Source organism: Leucoraja erinacea, chromosome 18 (genome assembly GCF_028641065.1).
Source record: "Leucoraja erinacea ecotype New England chromosome 18, Leri_hhj_1, whole genome shotgun sequence".
In the NCBI taxonomy this organism is placed as follows: Eukaryota; Metazoa; Chordata; class Chondrichthyes; order Rajiformes; family Rajidae; genus Leucoraja; species Leucoraja erinaceus.
In genome coordinates this window covers 24,771,365-24,795,008 of record NC_073394.1, presented here as the reverse complement: position 1 = coordinate 24,795,008, position 23,644 = coordinate 24,771,365, and the positions used below count along the sequence as shown (strand labels likewise).

At 43.6% G+C, this 23,644-nt stretch overlaps 1 protein-coding gene across 1 annotated transcript; it reads left to right on the top strand.

Moving 5' to 3' along the window:
• Window positions 1–62: 62 nt before the first annotated feature.
• tssc4 (tumor suppressing subtransferable candidate 4) lies at window positions 63–12,176 on the top strand. The gene is made up of 3 exons (XM_055649652.1): window positions 63–263; window positions 5,443–5,515; window positions 10,724–12,176. The coding sequence occupies exon 3, from the start codon at window positions 10,803–10,805 to the stop codon at window positions 11,856–11,858; it is 1,056 nt and encodes a 351-aa protein (XP_055505627.1). The 5' UTR covers window positions 63–263; window positions 5,443–5,515; window positions 10,724–10,802; the 3' UTR covers window positions 11,859–12,176.
• The last annotated feature ends 11,468 nt before the right edge of the window (window positions 12,177–23,644 follow it).

Here is a 23,644-nt window from a genome sequence, read left to right as displayed (position 1 = left end):
GACAGATGGTGGCGGGACTACAACTCCCAGCGGGCACCGCGCCCCGCGCCGATGCTCCCAGCTCATTGGTCCCCTCGATCAGTCATTTCCGGTGAGTGCGAGTGAGCGGTGGGAGAAGGTCCTGTAACGGAACGCGCCGCGTCGTACCTGGGAATCAGGCCGCATCGTGACTAGGGGGATATGGACTCGGAGTCACAGCTCAATGAAGATAGAACCGCTGTCCTCTTAGAGTTAAGCAGTATCCTGTCCACCGCTCAGAATCTGTGAGTATTGCGGACGGAGAGAGGAGGGGGGAGGGGATGGCGCGAGCGCTGGCGCACGCAGCGTCATCTTACGTGCTTTCTGATTGGCCCGTCCATGAAGGGAGTGAGACGCAGCAGAGCGCCGGGTTTAGATTACTGTAAGAGCGGCACCGTGCACTGACAACAACCGTGCACGGTGGCGGTGACTGAGAGAGAGCAACAACCGTGCACGGTGGCGGTGACTGAGAGAGAGCAACAACCGTGCACGGTGGCGGTGACTGAGAGAGAGCAACAACCGTGCACGGTGGCGGTGACTGAGAGAGAGCAGCAACCGTGCACGGTGGCGGTGACTGAGAGAGAGCAACAACCGTGCACGGTGGCGGTGACTGAGAGAGAGCAACAACCGTGCACGGTGGCGGTGACTGAGAGAGAGCAGCAACCGTGCACGGTGGCGGTGACTGAGAGAGAGCAACAACCGTGCACGGTGGCGGTGACTGAGAGAGAGCAACCGTGCAACCGTGCACGGCACGGTGGCGGTGACTGAGAGAGAGCAGCAACCGTGCACGGTGACTGTGAGATAAGATCCGCTCTCAACCTTCTAAATTCCAGTGTATACAAGTCCAGTCGCTCCATTCTTTCAACATATGACTGTCCTGCCATCCTGGGAATTAACCTCGTGAACCTACGCTGCACTCCCACAATAGCAAGAATGTCCTTCCCCAAATTAGGAGACCAAAACTGCACACAATACTCCAGGTGTGGTCGCATCGGGGCCATGTACAACTGCAGAAGGACCTCTTTGCTCCTATACTCAACTCCTTGTTGCCTAGGGGCGCCGTGCTGTGTGGTATGGTTGCCCAGCCTGCAGCTGTCTGTTTTTCATCTTTTTTTATTTTTAGTTAGTTGAATGTTTTGTTTTTAGGAGTTCTAGCCTTTTTTTATGGGGTGGGGGATGAACTACTTTTCAGGGTCCCTACCTGGTCAGAGAGGCAGCTTATCTTCGGGCTGCACCGTCGACCCATCCTTGTGGCCTACCAGCGGGCCTGGAGCAGCGTTTCCTGAGGGGACCGCCCAGAACCTCGGCTTCGGTGGCGGCACAGCGCTGGAGCTCTATCGCGGAGCGGAGTGGGCGATGCCTTGCCCAGGCCGCTGCGCTGGAGCTCCGGTGCGCTGAAGACCGCTGATGAATATCGCGGAGCTGAGGGAGCGGCGGCGCTGAACTTTTCATTGGGAGCCTGGGATCCCACTAGTCACTGCCTGCCATTCTGAAAGGGACCTGTTAATCCTTACTCTTTGTTTCCTGTCTGCCAACCAATTTTCTATCCAAGTCAGTACCCTACCCCCAATACCATGTGCTCTAATTTTGCCCACTAATCTCCTATGTGGGACCTTATCAAAGGCTTTCTGAAAGTCCAAGTACACTACATCCACTGTCTCTCCCTTGTCCATTTTCCTAGTTACATCCTCTAAAAATTCCAGAAGATTAGTCAAGCAAAATAATTTACCCTTCGTAAATCCATGCTGACTCAGACCGATCCTGTTACAGCCATCCAAATGCGCTGCTATTTCATCTTTTATAATTGACTCCAGCATCTTCCCCATCACTGATGTCAGGCTAACTGGTCTATAATTCCCTGTTTTCTCTCTCCCTACTTTCTTAAAAAGTTGGATAACATTAGCTACCCTCCAAACCACAGGAACTGATCCTGAATCTGTAGAACTTTGGAAAATGACAGCCAATGCGTCCACAATTTCTAGAGCCACTTCCTTGAGTACTCTGGGATGCAGACCATCAGGCCCTGGGGATTTATCAGCCTTCAGTCCCATCAGTCTACTCGACACCATTTCCTGCCTATTGTGAATTTCCTTCAGTTCCTTCGTCACCCTAGGTGCTCAGACCACTAGTACATCTGGGAGATTGTTTGTGACTTCCTTAGTGAAGACAGATCCAAAGTACCTGTTGAACTCGTCTGCCATTTCCTTGTTCCCCATAATAAATTCACCCGTATGTCTTCAAGGGTCCAACTTTGATCTTAACATTTTTCCTCTTCACATACCTAAAGAAGCTTTTACTATCCTCCATTATATTCTTGGTTAGCTTACCTTTGTACCTCATCTTTTCTCCCCGGATTGCCTTTTTAGTTATCTTCTGTTGCTCTTTAAAAGTTGCCCAATCCTCTTGCTTCCCGCTCATCTTTGCTACGTTATACTTCTCTTTTATTTTTATACTGTCCTTGACTTCCCTTGTCGGCCACAGTAACATCTTACTCCCCTTAGAATCTTTCTTCCTCTTTGGAATTAACTGATCCTGCACCTTCTGTATTCCCAGAAATGCCTGCCATTGTCGTTCCACTGTCATCCCTGCTAAGGTATCTTTCCAGTCAACTGGCCAGCTCCTCCCTCATGGCTACATAGTCCCCTTTGCTTAACTGTAGTACTTACACTTCCGATTTTCCCTTCTCCCTCTCAAATTGTAGATTAAAATTTATCATATTATGGTCACTATCTCCTAATGGCTCCTTTACCCCGAATTTCCTTATCAATTCCAGTTCATTACACAACACTAAATCCAGAATTGCCTGCTCCCTGGTAGGCTCCAGTACAATCCATCCTGGAGGCACTCCACAAACTCCCTTTCTTGGGGTCCAGTGCCAATCTGATTTTCCCAGTCTACCTGCAAGTTGAAATCTCCCATAACAACTGTAGCATTACCTTTGCAACATGCCAATTTTAACTCTTGATTCAACTTGCACCCTATGTCCAGGCCACTGTTTGGGGGCTTGTAGATAACTCCCATTTGGGTCCTTTTACCCTTACAATTCCTCAGTTCTATCCATACTGACTCTACATCTCCTGATTCAATGTCACCACTCGCAAGGGACTGAATTTCATTCCTTACCAACAGAGCTACCTCTGCCCACCTGTCCGCATTTTCGATAGGACATATACCCCTGAATATTCAGTTCCCAGCCCTGGTCCTCTTGCAGCCATTTCTCTGTAATTCCCACAACATCATATTTACCAATTTCTAACTGAGCCTCAAGCTCATCCACTTTATTCCTTATACTTTGTGCATTCATATATAGTACTTTTAATCCATTACTTGCCTCACCTTGCACATCGATTCCTATTTCACTTGGCCACACTCTCTTATTCCTTTGTGAGCTTTCTGGTATCTTTCTTAACTTTTCCTATACTAACTTTCCCTTTAACTCCATCCTGGCGTTTCCAATTTCCCCCCCCACTGTGAGAGCGGTAACCATGCATGGTGGTGGTGACTGTGTGAGAGCGGTAACTGTGCACGGTGGCGGTGACTGAGAGCGGCAACCGTGCGTGGTGGTGACTGACTAAGAGCAGCAACCCTGCGCGGTGACTGTGAGCGAGGCAACCCTGCGCGGTGACTGTGAGCGAGGCAACCCTGCGCGGTGACTGAGCGAGGCAACCGTGACTGACTGACTGTGAGAGCGGCAACCATGCACGGTGGCGGTGTCTGTGAGAGAGGCAACCCTGCACGGTGGCGGTGACTGAGTGACAACCCTGCACGGTGGCAGTAACTGAGATTTGCACATGTGCACTGCGAGTCAAGAGTGATTTATTGTCATATGACCTGAAAAGGAACAATGAAATTCTTACCTGCAGCAGCACATCATATATGTAAATATTGTTTATAGGGAAGAACTGCAGATGCTGGTTTACACCGGAGAGGCACAAAGTGCCAGAGTAACTCAGCGAGTCAGGCAACATCCCTGGAGGAAAGAAATAGGTGACGTTTTGGGTCGAGACCCATCTTCAGGCTGTGAGTCGGGGTAGGGAAATTAGAGATATGAAAAGGTACAAAGACCAGGAGAAATCAATGAGGGGGAGCAGCGAGAGAGTGTGTTGCAGAAGTCTTGATGGCGAGAGGAGAACTTTGTCAAAGTAGGCATGCTCCACTGCAAAATCACCTCAAGATATGCTATATGTGAGAATAGAAAACAAGAAAATAACTAAGTGTAACTTGCCATTCAAATAGTAAAATTATAATCAAATAAAATGTGGGACAGAAATTTAAAAAAAATATTCAGCAACTACAGAAAATTGAATTATAGCCTTGAAAAATAACCTTCATTAGATAATGCTTGGGTTCCAAACAGAACTCATTCTTTTGTAGTCAAAAATATAGCAGGAATGCTAGAGAATATTTGCAAATTTCCCTGTTTGTAATCAATGCCCAGCAAATGGCCATGGGAGATGGTCATAAATCTGGGTTGCAGCAAGGAGATGGAGGGGAGATTTGGAGAGAAGATGAGGTCAGTTAATTTTCAGGGAAAGAAAACAGCTAAGGACGGAAATGCAGATTCAGATCATCAGGGTTGAGAATTACAGTGCAAGGGCTGTGGTAAGAAAAAATTGAATATTGATGCAAACTTCAGATTCAGATTAGTTTATTGTTATATACACCAGGGTGCAGTGAAATTCCTTGTCATTGTATTTAATCACTACTGCACCGTACACATGCAGTAGTGATTAAATACAATGACAAGTGCTAAACAGCAGATTTGTGGTCTCAATTCTTTATACTGCCAAACACTACCAATAAATAGGAGCTCAAAACCACAAGTGAATGGTTAGGGTATTGTACCCAACAAATCTTTCTAAATTCTGGAATGATTACTGATGCTATTGGTGATTTAATGGATATCAATCAATTGCACAAACATTAATACCACAGCTATGAGTCCGAAAGGCCACCCATAGCGTACAATATGCTGAAAAAATGGTTGTGTATGTGCATCACTATTCGTTATAGAAAGGGTTATCTTTAATTATCTGGTATCACATAACATTTAAAAAAAAAATACTTTTTACTTAATTATAAAACACAACGTGCAATAAACCACGGAATTAAATTAAGTGTGATGAAACAATTTCGGTAGTTTATTGAGGGGGTAAACTGTAGACCCAAAGGCTGGGGATCTTTGTTGTTTGGAATCATTTTCTGGAGTTGAATGCCCACCTGTAGTGTGCCTGTAACACTGATTCATATGAATGTTATGAAATACAAGTACGAAAATCAATGGCAAATAGCAGGTTCATACTTTAAAACTATTTGGTCTTACATTTATTTGGATATTTGCATAATGCTTGTGATATTATCTTATAGGAAATCAACAAATAAAATTATTATTTTAAGAGCTGGATGGGTTTTTTTTTTTTACAGTGTTTGCGAGCTCAGAGCCTTGGTAGCATTGACAGATCGAGAAGGAGGGAAACTAGCCCATTCTCAGAACAAAGTAAGTAGATTCTAAGCAGTTGACTGATGCTAGATTGGATAATGTTGTGCTTTGTATCCAAAGGGTAATTGATGGTACTGAAATACATTTTGTTTAACACTGCACAAAATACAGCTTCATCCCATAAAGTGGTATATATTTTTAAGGTTCCTCCATCATGGCCTTTATATAACTTTTTTGGTGCAACATGAGTTACTTCATTTTGCATGTTATATGATTGACTGACATAGGATGTCTTTTGTTGATCAAGATATCAGTGCACCCTGCGTTTTGAGAATATATAGGATCCATCACCAATTATCCGGGCCAGTAAAATTCCTTCAAAGATATGATGGTAACAAGTACTTTTTATTGCATAAATCAATTAGCATTTTTATATTTTGTATATTTAGTTTAAAAAAATGTCCACGTCAATATCTATGATATTTATGTAGCTTCCACAAACCTGTCTGCGTAGAAATTGTTTTTCACCTTTTTGATGTTTACCTTTTAGTTTACTAACCTTTTTGCACTTTTAGTCCACAATTTAGTTTCCAAAATTTCCAAAAAGGTATGTGCGGGATACGCAACTTAGCATTTAGCACACAGTTTCTTGCACTAAAATCCAACTTGATGCGTCTGTGTTGCTATGGAGAGCTTACATTTATTGTTTAATTGCCATGTGTACCGATAGAAAGTGAGTCTACACTTGCCTCTCCCATGTGGCAGCCCCTGTCAAAGGCAGAACAGCTAGTATGTTGGTCAGACTAACGGGACAATTAAGATGCTGGGAGGGAGAGCATATACTCTGGCCACTATCTTTGCAGTGATCTAGCCTGATTTACTCTTTGACTTCAACTGGGTTCCAAACTGATCAACCAATCAGTAATCCCAACAAGCAGGTCACAAGTGGTTGCAGATATACAATACAATACAATACGGGTTTATTCGTCACATTGCACATAAAGTGCAAGTGAAATAAATATGTCAGCAGCGATACAATGAGAAAGAACACACAATACACAATAAAAATTTAACACACACAGCATTCGTCACTGTGGTGGAAGGCCGGAGACCGCGGCTTTAGGTTGGTGTAGGCCGCAGGTCGGCGGTCGAAGATTTAAAGTCCGCGCCGCAGCCAGAAGCACCGCAGACCGCCGGGCCGGTGGTCGAAGCTCCCCCTCCAGGGGTGATGGTAAGTCCACGCCGGGTCCGCGGTAGAAGTTGGCCGCGGGCCGGCGGTGGAAGCTTCTTCTTCCCCCAGGTCCCCCACGAGGGATCCTGGGCTGCAGACGCCGCGCCAGCTAGAGCTGTGCAGACCGCGGCTTCAGGCTGCCGGCTGCCACGGGCCAGCGAAACTGAGCGCTCCCCTCCGGCGAGCCCCAGCGAGGGCTCGCCCGCTCCACGCCAAGAGTCCACGCTACGACCGTCGCTGAAGCCCCGGGCGCGTCTCCGGGAAAGGCTGCGCCGATCCTCGTTGTTAGGCCACAGGGGAGGCGACCTGGAAAAAGTCACCTCTCCGTGGAGGAGGCGACCAAAACAGTTTCCCCCTCAACCCCCCCCCCCACACCACCCCCACACAAAACACACAAAGAAACATTAAAAACATACTTTAAAACATACTGAAAAAACAAAAAAATGTTGAAAAAAACAGACGCTGCTGACAGGGCGCCGGCTTGCAGCAGATATTTTTTGCAATCAGTGAAATGTGCTCCAGTTCAACATTATTTTGGCCATTGAAAAGTGAGGGTTGGGGATGCTATGTGAAACATAGTGATAGGACCTTGCAGATTTACATCTCATCTCTGAAACGTGTTTTGCATATTTTATTTACTAAATTGATAACACCATGTTGGTTTTCTCCCAAAAGCAATAATGACTGATCTCAGTGAGGATGATTTATGTAGGAATGGGAAATAATGTACATTGTGTGCAACAATGGATGTTCTTGAGCTTGTGGGAAAGCAGATAACACTTCTGCTATTTTTACCTGACACCAAAAATGGTGTCGGATTGGAATGTGTTCCATTTTAGTCAAAGCTGGTCAGGACCAAAACTAAACAGTTAAGTTGATAACTCAATTAGCGACTGAGGATAGTGTTTTTGTAGAATATTCAATTTATAAGTAGGTTCTTTATTCCAATTGCTCTAAACAATTTCAACTTTTAAAGGTGACCAGTAATATTCTGACAATTTAGACATTGGCTATAAATAACTGATTGTACCTCGATTTGTCGAAATCTAGTTATCTTGCCAGGAACGTCATGATTGTCTTAGTGTCGCACGTTGTCAGATTTTAATAAAGGCCATTTTTATACATTTTGGTTTCACCATGTAGAAATTACAGCAGTGTTTATATATAGTCTCCCCCATTTCAGGGCATCATAATGTTTGGGACACAGCAATGTCATGTAAATGAAAGTAGTTATGATTAGTATTTTGTTGCATATCCTTTGAATGTAATGACTGCTTGAAGTCTGCAATTCATGGACATCACCAGTTGCTGGGTGTCTTCTCTGGTGATGCTCTGCCAGGTCTGCATTGCCGCCATCTTTAGCTTATGCTTGTTTTGGGGGCTAGTCCTCTTCAGTTTTCTCTTCAACATATAAAAGGCATGCTCAATTGTGTTCACAATAGGTGATTGACTTGGCCACTCAAGAATTGACCATTTTTTAGCTTTGAAAAATTCCTTTGTCGCTTTAGCAGTATGTTTTGGATCATTGTCTTGCTGTAGAATGAACTGCCAGCCAATGAGTTTTGAGCCATTTGTTTGAACCTGAGCAGATAGGATGTGTCTATAGACTTCAGAATTCATTATACTACCATCAGCAGTTGTATCATCAGTGAAGATACGTGAGCCAGTACCTTCAGCAGCCATACATGCACAGGCCATAACACCCACCACTGTATTTCACAGATGAGGTGGTATGCTTTGGATCTTGGGCAGTTCCTTCTCTCCTCTAATTTGCTCTTGCCATCACTCTGATATGTTAATCTTTGTCTCATCTGTCCACAAGACCTTTTTCCAGAACTGTGGATGCTCTTTTAGTACTTGGCAAACTGTAACATGGCCATCCTATTTTTGCAGTGGTTTGCATCTTGCAGTATAGCCTCTCTATTACTGTTCATGAAATCTTCTGCGAACAGTGGTCATTGACAAATCCACACCTGACGCCTGTTTCTGATCTGTCGGACAGGTGTTTGGGGATTTTTTTTTTTTAAATTATAGAGCAAATTCTTCTGTCATCAGCTGTGGAGGTCTTCCTTGGCCTGCCAGTCCATTTGCGATTAGTAAGCTCATCAGTGCTCTCTGTCTTCTTAATGATGTTCCAAACAGTTGATTTTTGTAAGTCTAAGGTTTGGCTGATGCCTCTAATGGTTTTATTCTTGTTTTTCAGTCTCATAATGGCTTCTTTGACTTTCATTGGCACAACTTTGTTCCTCATGTTGATAAATAGCAATAAAAGTTTCCAAAGGTGATGGAAAGACTGGAGGAAAGACTAGGTGTGAGAGCTTCCTTATACCTTCATTAAGGAGGCAATTTAACACACCTGAGCAATTACAAACACCTGTGAAGCCATGTGTCCCAAACACTATGGTACCCTGGAATGGGGGGACTATGTATAAACACAGCTGTAATATATGGTGAAACCAAAATGTATAAAAAATGGCCTTTAATAAAATCTGACAGTGCAACCACATGTGATTTAAAAAAAAAAATTTTTCTATTGCAAATCTCAAATTACGGAGTACAGAGGCAAATAAATAAATGATGGATCTTTGTCCCAAACATTATGGAGGGCACTGTGTATTTACATATTACCTATATTTTCATATCTGAAGAAGGGTCTCGACCCAAAACGTCACCCATTCCTTCGCTCCAGAGATGTTGCCTTTCCCGCTGAGTAAAGGGCCTGTCCCACTTTCACGACCTAATTCACAACCTTTTTTTACTCGTGAACATTTTTCACCTACTTGATGCCACAAGTACCTACGACTAGCATCACGGCCTGCTACTACCTACCTACGACCTCGTGACGACCATGCTGCAAGTATGAGTCAAGGACAAATTCGGCAGAGGTCGTGAAAGTGGGACAGACCCTTTACTCCAGCTTTTGTGTGTCTCTCCTTTTTCATATTGTCTACCTGACCCACTGAGTTACTCCAGCACTTTGTATCTTTTTCATATATGCTGTCAGATTTAAGTAATTCTTTTTTGTTAGATTGGTACATCAATCTTAACAATGTAACTTTATTTTAAATCACCCATGCTCAATTGAAATCACTTCTGTCAAATGATTAACTGTGGATGTTCTGTGAGTTGGCCGTGGTTGCAATATTTCTCAGTGGAATGCTCAGGCTGAAAAGGAATTTGTCATCCTTTGTGAATATTACTCATGATTAACTGGTTGGCTGAGCTAGTATTGATGAATTGATGTCTTAGTGTGTTTTTTATTTAAACAAAAAGTGGGCTGTCAATACATTAGACAAATCTGAAGCCATCACTTTTTCAGCTAGTTGTTTAAGAAGGAACTACAGATGCTGGAATAGCGAAGGTAGACAAAAATGCTGGAGAAACTCAGCGGGTGAGGCAGCATCTATGGAGCGAAGGAAATAAGCGATGTTTCGGGCCGAAACCCTTCATCAGACTGATGTGGGGGTGGGAAGAAAGGAAGAGGTGGAGACAGAAGGCTATGGGAGAGTTGGGAGAGGTGGAGCCAGTGGGCTGAGGGAGAGCTGAGAAAGTGAGAACTATCTAAAATTAGAGAAGTCAATGTTCATACCGCTGGGGTGCAAACTGCCCAAGCAATATATGAGGTGCTGCTCCTCCAATTTACGGCGGTCCTCACTCTGGCCATGGAGGAGGCCCAGGACAGAAAGGTCGGATTTGGAATGGGAGGGGGAGTTGAAGTGCTGAGCCACCGGGAGATCAGGTTGGTTATTGCGAACCGAGCGGAGGTGTTCGGCGAAGCGATCGCCAAGCCTACGCTTGGTCTCACCGATGTAGGGCAGCTGACATCTAGAGCAGCGGATGCAATAGATGAGGCTGGAGGAGGTGCAGGTGAACCTCTGCCTGTTTCAGCTAGATTTAGACTTGGATTTTAAAAAAAGTAACTTTAATAATCTTTACAATACACAAGTATATTGTCTTGTAAATAGTATGTGTACTTAAAGTCTCCATCTGATGAACTTTGTACTGTACTACAATACTTTTTTTTTCCTTACCAGGCTGTGAGCTCCCTGGACATCTGGAAGCACCTGTTTGCTGCAGTTCCCACAGAAGATAACAGTTCATCGTTGCAATAAAATGGCAGATAGGGAGACCAACTTGGTTTCCACAGATCTCTTACTTCAAAGAGACCAAGACCATGAAACCAGATTATTCAGTGATGTAATATCCCTCAGTGACTCTGACTCGGAGACTAATCCACAGTCACTTAATTCCATGTCATCTCTTGGTGAGTCTGATCCAGATCCCTGGGGCCTAGATGACTCGCTTGTTGAGCCCCAATGTGATTACACGTCAGATTATTCTCTGACCACTGTTGGAAATAGTCCTCCATCACAGCTGTTTCAGCTACGGGGTGCTAGTTCCGGGTTCACTTCGCGTAGTCACAATATATTCAGTGGCTTGGAGAATGCTGTAAAATTTGATGCATCTCAACCTAAAGACAAGATTATTGAAGGAGAATTCAAACGTCCACCAAATCCAGGTCCCCAGAGAAAGCTGATAGAGGGGTCTCTTCCAGGAAGCCTAAGCAGTTCTCCTTCAAAGAGAAAAATAGTCATGGAACCTCCCAGAGAAAGGCAGAGTAGTGCCTTGTGTAAAAAGCCATCATCTGTCCCAGACTATCTTCTGCATCCAGAACGCTGGACCAGATACAGCTTGGAAGAACTTCCAGAAACCAGCAATAAGAAGAATACAGCAGTGGCGTTTGAGTTCATGGATGGGTTAAAGAAACAAAGAAAGGAAAAATCTACGATGGATTTCAATGAAAGCTTCACTCCCACTTTCAATCAAGAATCTGATGGCGTTGCTAGTAAAATCCTTTTCACAAAGCCATCTAAACCAGAGATGACAGAACAGGACAGTCCTGGCAGTAAGAAGAGAGAAAAGAGAGGTGAGCTCAGTCCAGTAGATTCTGGGCAGGTGGATCTGGTGCACCTAGATTACAGTGAAGTCAAGGATGTGGATGGTGTAGAAGCTTGGTGGCATGATAAAGATGCAGGGGAGCTGTCAAAGGACAGAAAACAAATGACAATGGAGGAGAAGGAGCAAGAGTCAGCTGTATTTCATAGTGGAAGAAAGAGAAATCGTAAGAATATCCGCATGAAACTGAATAAAGAGAGAGAGGATGACTAATGTCCACATCGTTTGATTGTAAGGCTATTGATGTGCTGATGTTTTTAAATGGATTATCTTAAAATCAATATTTAGTTAAATATTCCTTCAAAGGATATGTTTCGTTTTATGTCTAAGTTTTCTAGGACGGCAGCAATTACTTTGTACAGCTTTCCAATGTTTGTGTTAACGTGTATGTGGGAGATTGGGTGGTGGGTGAGATATAAGTACTTAAATGGCCAAAATTTGTGATGGACTGGCGACAAATGGTGTAAGACCTTGAACTGTGGTAAAAGTAAAATGTACACCATTAATAAACATTTTATCCTTTGAATGTCATGAATTGTGTTATCCATATGAACTGTAATTTTTTATTTTTTTTAAAGGCGAGAATAGTGAGTGATGACTTCAAGAGATTTTATTTGCATCATTCCTGAGGAGACTAAATTATTTCATTCTTATAAGATTTTAGTAAATATCCAATTACCAACGGTGTTAACACTGCACTGTGGCTTAACGAATATAAGCAAATATAATTGTTTTAAGTAAATCCTCGAATAGGTATTGGTGATCAGACCATTATTTTTGTCCATCCCTAATTGTCTTTGGGCGGTGATCTAGCATCAGTAATGCTTTAATATTGTTGAACTTAGAAATTTGTTGTAGTTGCACTCGCCCAATTGTTCGATCACACTCCTGCCTTGCTAAATTGTTGAACAATGGTACTCTTCCCATCTTTCATCTCCATGAGCTTCCCCTTCTACAACCCCCACCACCTCCCAATTCCCTGCCAAGGAGATCTATTCTACACCTTACAAGAGATATTCATTGTGTTGCATCATTAGCAAAGGAGCTGAAAACATCATCTAATGCTTAAATCATAAGCAAATGTTACGATTTCTCCAATAATACAAGAGTATTGTGAAGCTGCAGAAATTAGTAATGTCTTAGAACTCTGCCCTAAGGAATCGCTGCAGCGTTTTCCTGGGATTTGACTGGCCTCAAACAATCTGAGCCATGTTTTTTTGTTTTAACATGTGCTATGATTTCAGCTATCGGAGAATCTTTTCCCAATGATACCCTTTGACTTCAGTTTATTATACCTTATCAAGGTAGCATTTGAGTGAATGCAACTGAAGCAGTTGGTTTCACCTTGTCTCTGGAATTAGACTCCTTTCTCCATGTTCAGATATTGACTGTTATGATATTTGGAGCTAATTGGCCCTGGCAAAAAAGAACGTTGAATGAGCAAGCTACCTAACAATAAAACTGTTAATTGTTAATTATATGGGAAAAGATTGTTGTGATGGTAATTGGATGAACTGATTTTTCTCCCCCTGATTTGTTGGGTAGCTCATACCCAAACAACCTTTTTTACTTTGCCAGTCAGCTATCAGCCACTTTGCCAGTGGCTATTTTATAACGATTTCCCTTGTGGGTCAGCTAGTTCTCAAAGTTCACATCTTAAGAGCTGCAAATGGTTTTGCCCCCCTTTTATCCAGTGAGCTTAAATGTTACATTTCTACATACATTCTTTAAAATATAGTCATACAGCGTGGATGGCCCTTTGGCCCAACTTGTCCACACCGACCAACGTGTCCCATCTACACTGGTTCCACTTACCTGCGTTTGGCCCGTATTCCTCTCAACCTCTCCTATCGATGTACGTGCGATGGTATATGTGCAGAAAATATTATTGAAATCCAAAAATACAATTGTACATGGTTGCATTTTTCTTAGCCCCTCGGGATGCCACAAGCATTTCCTTCCTGCGCGTCCCTTGAGATGGCAATTGCAGCACATTTGCAAAAGCAGCAGGAGTAGTCCCACAGGTGGAGCTACGTGCAAAGGTTCTCATTGGAGATATTTTTTATTTATTTGGGAATTAGACCAAGACTTGAATTTTGACATGAAATGCTTAATAACAAAAAAAACATAATTTTAAATGTTTCTACATCCTCTGAAAGAATAAACTGTTATAACTAAAGATCAGCGTGTGTGGTGATAAGATTTCCCAAACAGACAGTGGGAAATGCTTCACTGTTGACTGTGCTACTGTCGTTATTCTCCCATTAGATGTATAATTGACCAACAGCATTTTGGGGCAGGAAGTGGGCTATCTCTAGCCTTTTCCATAGGTTTCTTTTTTTAAATAGTAAAATTCATCTGTGCCACCTAAAATATACTTAGCAACAACATAGACGGGTGCTCCCAAGTTTACTGTCAGACCTAAACAGCAAGCTAGTTTGAGTAGAAACAAGGAATTGCAAATGCTGGTTTACACAAAAGGACACAAAGTGCTGGAGTAACTCAGCGGGTCAGGCAGCATCTCTGGAGAACGTGAATAGGCGACGTTATGGGTCAGGAACCTTCAGATAGCTGGTGGGAACTACGCTGATCCTGCAGGTGAGCAAAAATGCGGATTGGGCTGCAACTGTGAACAGAGGAAAGGTCGTGGAATAAAACGTCTGTCCATTTCCCTTCACAGATGCTGCCTAACTCAGAGTTCCAACAGTAGTTTGTCTTTTGCTCAAGACTCCAACGTCTGTGGTCCCTTGTGACTTCATTTTACTGCTCCAATGCAAAATCTTCTCAAAGTATGCGCACTTAGAAAAAGTTCTCCTTTCCGAAGATAGTTCTTTCAGACCTTCTCTCACTGCTCCTCCTCTGATTCCTATGGCAGTCCTGCTCTTCAACCATGGTCTCACCCTGACTCCTCAGGATTTGCTTTTGCCTTACCAGCAATTTGGTTTCTGCTCAAGTTTCCTCCATCTGCAGTCTCTTGTGTTTTACTACCTGCAGAAGATAGCAAGGGGATTTCTGCTGGAACAACATTCCCACGCTGCTGATCATCATTTAAAGAAATATCATCACATTGATAATTATGGGTGAATAGTTAAGGTGAAACTTGCAACTTAAGATTTCTTCATTATAGATACAGCTCTTCCCTTTGCCTCTAGTCACAGTCTGCTAATACCTTTCCTTACAAAATACATTAATTCTCTCTTTCAGAGCTTCTGTCTATTCCCTTCCCTTCTGCATCTTTCCCAAGGCATGTCCCAGTAGCAGTGTGTTCCCTTCTTCTTCTCTCTAATTCCACCCTTATCTGCCTGCCCTTCTCGCGTTTCCCTATTACCCTGCTGTTTTGCTGGCCTCCCCATGTCTATCACTGTGCACCAGCCTGTGCATTCATTTACTCAGCAGTAGACTTTGTACTTCTTTCCATTAATTGCCCTGCTTCCACTTTCTCAAAGAAGTATGACAGCATGGCAGTAAGATAAAGGATTAGCATTCGGGGTTTGGACCATCGATTCAAAAGCACAGGTTCAAATCTCATCACCTCATTATGGCTTATACAGTGCCCTCCATAATGTTTGGGACAAAGACCCATCATTTATTTATTTGCCTCTGTACTCCACAATTTGAGATTTGTAATAGAAAAAAAAACACATCTGGTTAAAGTGCACATAGTCAGATTTTAATAAAGGTCATTTTTATTCATTTTGGGTCTCACCATGTAGAAATTGCAGCAGTGTTTATATGTAGTGTGCCCCCCCCCCCCCCCCCCCCAATTTCAGAGTAACCTAATGTTTGGGACACACGGCTTCACAGACGTTTGTAATTGCTCAGGAGTGTTTAATTGCCTCCTTAATGCAGGTATAAGAGCTCTCAGCACCAAGTCTTTCCTCCAGTTTTTCCATCGCCTTTGGAAACTTTTATTGCTGTTCATCAAAATGAGGACCAAAGCTGTGCCAATGAAAGTCAAATAAGCCATAATGAGACTGAGAAACAAGAATAAAACTGTTCGAGACATCAGCCAAACCTTGGGCTTACCAAAATATTTGGAACAGCTTTAAGTAGAAAGAGAGCACTGGTGAGTTTACTAATGTCAAAGGGACTGACAAGCCATGGAAGATGAATTTTGAAGTGTATAGACGCATCCTATCTGCTCAAGTTCAAACAAATGTCTCATTGGCCGGCGGTTCATTCTACAGCAAGGCAATGATCCCAAACTTACTGCTAAAGCAACAAAGGAGTTTTTCAATGCTAAAAAATGGTCAAATCTTGAGTGGCCAAGTCAATCACCCGACCTGAGCCCAATTGAGCATGTCTTTTATCTGCTGAAGAGAAAACTGAAGGGGACTAGCCCCCAAAACAAGCATAAGCTAAAGATGGCTGCAATACAGGCCTGGCAGAACATCACCAGAGAATACACCCAGAAACTGGTGATGTCCATGTATCGCAGACTTCAAGCATTAATTGCATGCAAAGAATATGCAACAAAATACTAAACATGACTATTGGTGTGTCCCAAACATGATGGTGCCCTGAAATGAGGGGACTATGTATAAATACTGCTGTAATTTCTACATGGTGAAAAGAAAATGTATAAAAATGACCTTTATTAAAATCTGACAATGTGCACTTTAACCACATGTGATTTTTTTTCTATTACAAATCTCAAATTGTGGAGTACAGAGGCAAATAAATAAATGATGGGTCTTTGTCCCAAACATTATGGAGGGCACTGTATGTGATCCTCAACTCCAACAATGTGGTTTAGCCCCTTTGCAATTAGGGATGGTGGTCAAGACTGTCATTGCTAGCACCATCCACATCCTGTGATTTAATGAATATATAAAACTTCACTCCCTTGACTATTACATACAATCATCCAAGAACTACATGTCTGCTCACCCACCATTCACAATTGTAGGTAAAGGTCACCTGCAATAGGTTCCTGGCTCTCCATACAGGAAAGGAACCACCCTTGTACAGTTGTTTAATCCCTGAACAGAATAAAGTCCTGGATCTGATGGTTGCTGGAGTAAGTGGTCCCCTGAGCTTTTTTGAGATCAGCCAAGTATGATTGATTGATTGATACTTTATTGTCATGTGTACTTGGTACAGTCAGATTTTTCGTTTTAAATACAGTGCAAGTATGCAAGAGTCGCCACGTGAACGGTGCTGACAGAGATACAAAAGTATTCAATATAGTCCCTTTTCCTTCTCCCCCGTGCTTTGTTCTCGTCCCCCCACGCCAGGTCCCTCTCTGTTCTCGGTGGCTCCTCACGCCAGATCCTTCCTTGTTCTCAGCAGCAGTCCTCCACTGACCGCCAGGGCTCACGTGGGCCTGTACTTGGCCGCCTGCCAACACTCACGTTCGACGGCTCTCTGATGGCCCTCCACTGTCACCGATGTCCCTCTCACTCGCCGTTGTCCCTCTCGCTTGCCGACATCTCTCCTTGCTCTGACGGTGACCGAGCCCGGTCTTGGTTGGCTCCGCATCAGTGGTTACTGCCCCTAGCATGTCCAATTCCTTAATAATCTTACATGTTTCAATAAGAACCCCTCTCCTCTCAACCTTCTAAATTCCAGTGTATACAAGCTCAGCACAATTCTTTCAACATATCACAGTCCCGCCATCCTGAGAATTAACCTCGTGAACCTACGCTGCACTCCCTCAATAGCAAGAATGTCCTTCCTCAAATTTGGAGACCAAAACTGCACACAATATTCCAGGTGTGGTCTCACTAGGGCCCTGTACAACTGCAGAATAAACACTTTGCTCCTATACTCAACTCTTCTTGTTATGAAAGCCAACATGCCATTAGCTTTCTTCACGGCCTGCTGAACCTGCATGCTTACTTTTAGTGACTGATGAACAAGGACACCAAAATCTCGTTGTACTTCCCCTTTTCCTAACTTGACACCATTCAGATAATAATCTGCCTTCCTGTTCTTGCTGCCAAAGTGGATAACCTCATATTTATCCACATTAAACTGCATCTGCCATGCATCTGCCCACTCACCCAACCTGTCCAAGTCACCCTGCATCCTCATAGCATCCTCCTCACAGTTCACACTGCCACCCAGCTTTGTGTCATCTGCAAATTTGCTAATGTGACTTTTAATCCCTTCATCGAAATCATTAATGTATATTGTAAATAGCTTCGGTCCCAACACGGAGCTTTACGGTACCCCACTAGTCACTGCCTGCCATTCTGAAAGGGACCCGTTAATCCCTACTCTTTGTTTCCAGTTTGGACAACCAATTTTCTATCCATATCAGTACCCTAGCCCCAATACCATGTGCTCTAATTTTGCCCACTAATCTCCTTTGTGGGACTTGATCAAATGCTTTCTGAAAGTCCAGGTGCACTCCATCCACTGGCTCTCCCTTGTCCATTTTCCTAGTTACATCCTCAAAAAATTCCAGAAAATTAGTCAAGCATGATTTCCTCTTCGTAAATCCATGCTGACTCGGACCAATCCTGTTACTGCATCCAAATGTATAATTGACTCCAGCATCTTCCCCACCATCAATATCAGGCTAACTGGTCGATAATTCCTTGTTTTCCCTCTCCCTCCCTCCCTCTCTTCGTACCTCATCTTTCCTCTCCATGTTGCCTTTTTAGTTATCTTCTGTTGTTCTTTAAAAGTTGTCCAATCCTCTGGCTTCCTGCTCATCATTGCTATATTATACATCTCTTTTATTTTTATACTGTCCTTGACTTCCCTTGTCAGCCACGGTCACCTCTTACTCCCCTTAGAATCTTTCTTCCTCTTTGGAATGAACTGATCCTGCACATAAATACATAGAAAATAGGTGCAGGAGTAGGCCATTCGGCCCTTCGAGCCTGCACCGCCATTCAATATGATCATGGCTGATCATCCAACTCAGTATCCCGTACCTGCCTTCTCTCCATACCCCCCGATCCCTTTAGCCACAAGGGCCACATCTAAATCCCTCTTAAATATAGCCAATGAACCCTCTGTGGCAGAGAGTTCCAGAGATTCACCACTCTTAATGCGAAAAATGTTTTTCTCGTCTCGGTCTTAAAGGATTTCCCCCTTATCCTTAAGCTGTGACCCCTTGTTCTGGACTTCCCCAACATCGGGAACAGTCTTCCTGCATCTAGCCTGTCCAACCCCTTAAGAATTTTGTAAGTTTCTATAAGATCTCCCCTCAATCTCCTAAATTCTAGCGAGTATAAGCCGAGTCTATCCAGTCTTTCTTCATATGAAAGTCCTGACATCCCAGGAATCAGTCTGGTGAACCTTCTCTGCACTCCCTCTATGGCAATAATGTCCTTCCTCAGATTTGGAGACCAAAACTGTACGCAATACTCCAGGTGTGGTCTCACCAAGACCCTGTACAACTGCAGTAGAACCTCCCTGCTCCTATACTCAAATCCTTTTGCTATGAAAGCTAACATACCATTTGCTTTCTTCACTGCCTGCTGCACCTGCATGCCTACTTTCAATGACTGGTGTATCATGACACCCAGATCTCGTTGCATCTCCCCTTTTCCTAATCGGCCACCATTTAGATAATAGTCTGCTTTCCTGTTTTTGCCACCAAAGTGGATAACCTCACATTTATCCACATTATACTGCATCTGCCAAACATTTCCCACTGACCCAGCCTATCCAAGTCACCTTGCATTCTCCTAGCATCCTCCTCACAGCTAACACTGCCCCCCCAGCTTAGTGTCATCCGCAAACCTGGAGATGTTGCCTTCAATTCCATCATCCAGATCATTTATATATATTGTAAATAGCTGGGGTCCCAGCACTGAGCCTTGCGGTACCCCACTAGTCACTGCCTGCCTGTCTGTATTATTCCCAGAAGTGCCTGCCATTGTTGTTCCACTGACATCCCTGCTAGGGTCTCTTTCCAGTCAACTTTGGCCAGCTCTCCCTCATGGCTCCATAGTCCCCTTTGCTCGACTGTAATATTGACACTTCAAATTTTCCCTTCTCCCTCACAAATTATAGATTAAAACTTATCATATTATGGTCACTACCTCCTAATGGCTCCTTTACCTTGATTTCCCTTATCAAATCCAGTTCATTACACAACACCAAATCCAGAATCGCCTTCTCCCTGGTAGGTTCCAGTACAAGCTGCTCTAAGAATCCATCTCGGAGGCACTCCACAAACTCTCTTTCTTGGGGTCCAGTACCAACCTGATTTTCCCAGTCTACCTGCATGTTGAAATCTCCCATAACAACCTTTGCGACATGCCAATTCTAACTCTTGATTCAACTTGCACCCTATATCCAGGCTGCTGTTTGGGGGGCCTGTAGATAACCCCCCCCCCCCCCCCCCCCCCCCCACTCCCCTCCCCTCCTCCCCACCTTTCCCTCCCAACTCCAGCCCCGTCCCGACCCCCCGGGAAACTGAAGGGAGCGACAATCAACTGCCACAGATACAAATAATGTCATACACAAGAAAGGGCAGATGCTGGTTGACAAAAAGTGAACACACAGTGCTGGAGTAACACAAAGACGCAGCAGAATTTTGGAAACATCATCCCGTCACCCATTCCTTCTCTCCAGAGATGCTGCCTGTCCCGCTGAGTGACCATACTGAGGGGATTCCCACGTATATGAAGCAGAGAGAAACGCTGGACAGTGCGCATTTTCCCGTTGTAGGTCATATCAATAGATGCGGCCGCGCTGAATTCTATCTTTAACTCAAAGCCGCAGGATGGAGCTGTCTTCTTTAACGCTGTTGCTTCGCCGCGACCGCCTCCTTGCTGCACAATGGCAGCGAGTGCGGGACCGAGATCCTGCCTAGTTTTTTTAAGTTCTGAAATTGAATAACTTTCAATACTGAATCAGAATATACTTACTGTATGAGATGCTGTGCAGCTCTTCTATTTGATACTTAAAACAGGCCTTCATTCACGGTTGGCTCAAGAGTAACTTGGGAGAGGAACTTGGTAACTCGGGAGAGGAACTTGGTACATCGCAGAAATGAGAAGTAAACGGCAAACTTAGACATACACGTGGGAACTCGTTTAAACTCGTGAACATAGACTTGGAATCTCATAGACAACCACGAGTGTGATTTTTTTCTTTCACTCGGGATCACTCGTGGGTGGACTCGCACCGTGAGACAGGGCCATAACTCTATTTCTTTTTCCATTGATAATGTTTGGCCTGCTGAATGTGTACAGTGAATTGTGTTTTTTATTTAAGATATCTCAAGTAAAAGGCTCAGCTAATATGCTATAATAATCTCCATATCTTGGATCATGTTTGCTTTAAACCTTACAATTTGTTTCCTGCTTCACCTTATCTCACAATGGCCCAGCCATTCTTGCGTCGTATTCATAAAACAAGTTAAACAAGTTTTTTTCAGAAGATGTTTCTAGGATTCGCTCACTTCTTGGCTGCTCCTCTCAGCACTGACGACATGTGTCAGGCAGGTTTTGTGCAAAAAATAATTGGCACGCCCACCTCTAATGCCAACTTCCCCAACCAAGACTCCCCTCCCTCTACAATCTCTCCCCTCGATCTCCCAACCTGTTCATTTTGAAGTTAATCCTTCTTGTCCCGTCTCCACCACATTTGAAGGAGAAAAAGGACAGCTTGTGACTTTTACTTTGAGCCTATTGCGTGATACTCAATAAAGCTCAAGTCCATTCACAAACTCTAGACCGCCTCCTTTCGATCAACAGCAGCAGTAGGATGGAGCGACCACCAATATAACTTCCCGGCAGCTCACAGAGCAGCGTGCAGAGGTGACTGACACTGTTTCCACATTACAATCTCCCCCTTTAAACAAAATAACATGCATAGAAATAATTTGATGTTGATATATGTGGCGCTTGGGAAGCGAGTCCGCTATTTTGCAGACTCCCGCCACAAGGTGCAATAATAAAAAATACACTAAATGAATAATTATAATACTAATTAAACTTCTGTTGTACAATCAAAGGCACAGTCCATAGAAGATCATAGCCAACGAGGATAGTATTGTGTGGTGTTGAAGAGCTTAATGGAAGAAGCTGTCCTCGACCTGGTGATCATGGTTTTCAGGCTCTTGCACCTTTTTCCTGATGGTGGTAGAAAAATGAGAGCATGGCCAGCGTGGAGAGGTCCATGATGATATCAAATGTTTTTTTAAGGCAGCGCCTCCTATAGATCCTTTCGATGGCGGGGAGGTCACAACCTGAAGCGGGCAGCATTCATCAGCTTTCCTAGTTAGTATACAGTTAGTGGATATTAATATTTCCCTTGCATTCAGCATCAATCCATTATTTCTCAGATATCACTTTTAAGAGTATATTAAAATTATTAATTTGCATTGGAATTTTTTTTGCCAATCTGCAGCAGAACAATTAATTTTAATCGTGCTTCATGTTCCTCCCCTCAGACTGATCGGACATTTGACATTAAAAGGAAAGGCTTGCAGAAACACTATTTTACTAAACCAGGTAAATTATAATATTGTATTAAATGGCATAATTTGTTTATATTTATAAATAACATTTGATCTGCTTAAAAATACCATGCAGGCAGCATTCATCAGCTTTCCTTCAAGCCAATAATGTGACAGGATTCACTTTTAATGCTGATACACTTTGAACCTAAATTATTTGTATTTTGGGCTGTTATAATAAGATCATAAACAATAGGAGTAGAATTTTGTATTAAGGGCTGTTATAAAAAGATCATAAGATCATGTGATAGGAGTAGAATTAGGCCATTCAGCCCATCAAGTCTACGCCATTCAATCATGGCTAATCTATCTCTCCCTGCTAACCCCATTCTCCTATCTTCTCCCCATAACTTTTGACACCCATAGTAGTCAAGAATCCATCTATCTCTGCCTTAAATATATCCACTGACTTTGCCTCCACAGCCTTCTGTGACAAAGAATTCCACAGATTCAGCACCTTCTAACTAAAAAAATTCCTCCTCATCTCCTTCCTAAAAAAACGCCTTTAATCCTGAGGCTATGACCTCTAGTCCTAGAGCCTCCATATCCACTCTATCCAAGCCTTTCACTATTCTGTACGTTTCAATGAGATCCCCCTTCATTCTTCTAAACTCCAGCGAGTATAAGCCCAGTGCCGTCAGACGCTCATCATATGTTAATCTACACATTCCTGGGATTATTCTTGTATACCACCTCTGGATGCTCTCCAGAGCCAACATATCTTTCCTCAAATATGGTGCCCAAAATGGCTCACAATATTCCAAATGCGGCCTGACCAGCGCCTTATAGAGCCTCAGCATTAGGTTCCTACTTTTGTATACAAGCCCTCTTGAAATAAATGCTAGCCTCAGCATTAGGTTCCTACTTTTTGTGCAACGAGGAGCGGCCTCCAACAGGAAGAAGCCGGGGACTCTGGTGCCGACTCACCTCACCGTCGCGGAGCTGGCCGAGACCGGAGCGGGTGGAGCGGTGGATACAAGCCCTCTTGAAACGGCGGAACCGGGAGCCCGCGGGTAGGGAGACCGCTAACTTCTCCCGCCCGAGTGCTCCTGGAGCGGGGCCTACAGCGACCTCGCATCACCCGGCGTGGCTTTAATGCATTTGCTTTCTTACTACTGATTCGACTTGCAGATTAACTTTTTGGAATCCTACACCAGCACTCTCAAGTCCCTTTGCACCTCCAATTTCTGGATTCTCTCCCCATTCAATCCCCTCATCTAAATCATTAATATACAATGTGAAGAGCAGCGGCCCCAGCACCGAGGCCTGCCGAACTCCGCTAGTCACTGGGAGCCAACCAGAAGAAGCCCTCATTATTGCTATTTTCCTTCTACCTTGGCATCCAACCAACCTGATATCCATGCTAGTATCTGCCCTTTGATACCATGGGCTCTCATCTTCCTTAGCAGCCTCCCATGTGGAATCTTATCAAAGGCTTTCTAATGTATTATAATTGGTGAGTAGAGGTATTATTAGACTGATTAACACTGAAGTAATTTAACAGATTTTATGTTCCTAAAAATGTAGTTGCATCATCTGACTGCTGATATTAGCAAATCTTCTTTCTTAT

Bases quoted from the DNA above. Each gene is read 5' to 3' on its own strand.
- tssc4 (XM_055649652.1), top strand. From the start codon at position 10,803: ATGGCAGATAGGGAGACCAACTTGGTTTCCACAGATCTCTTACTTCAA.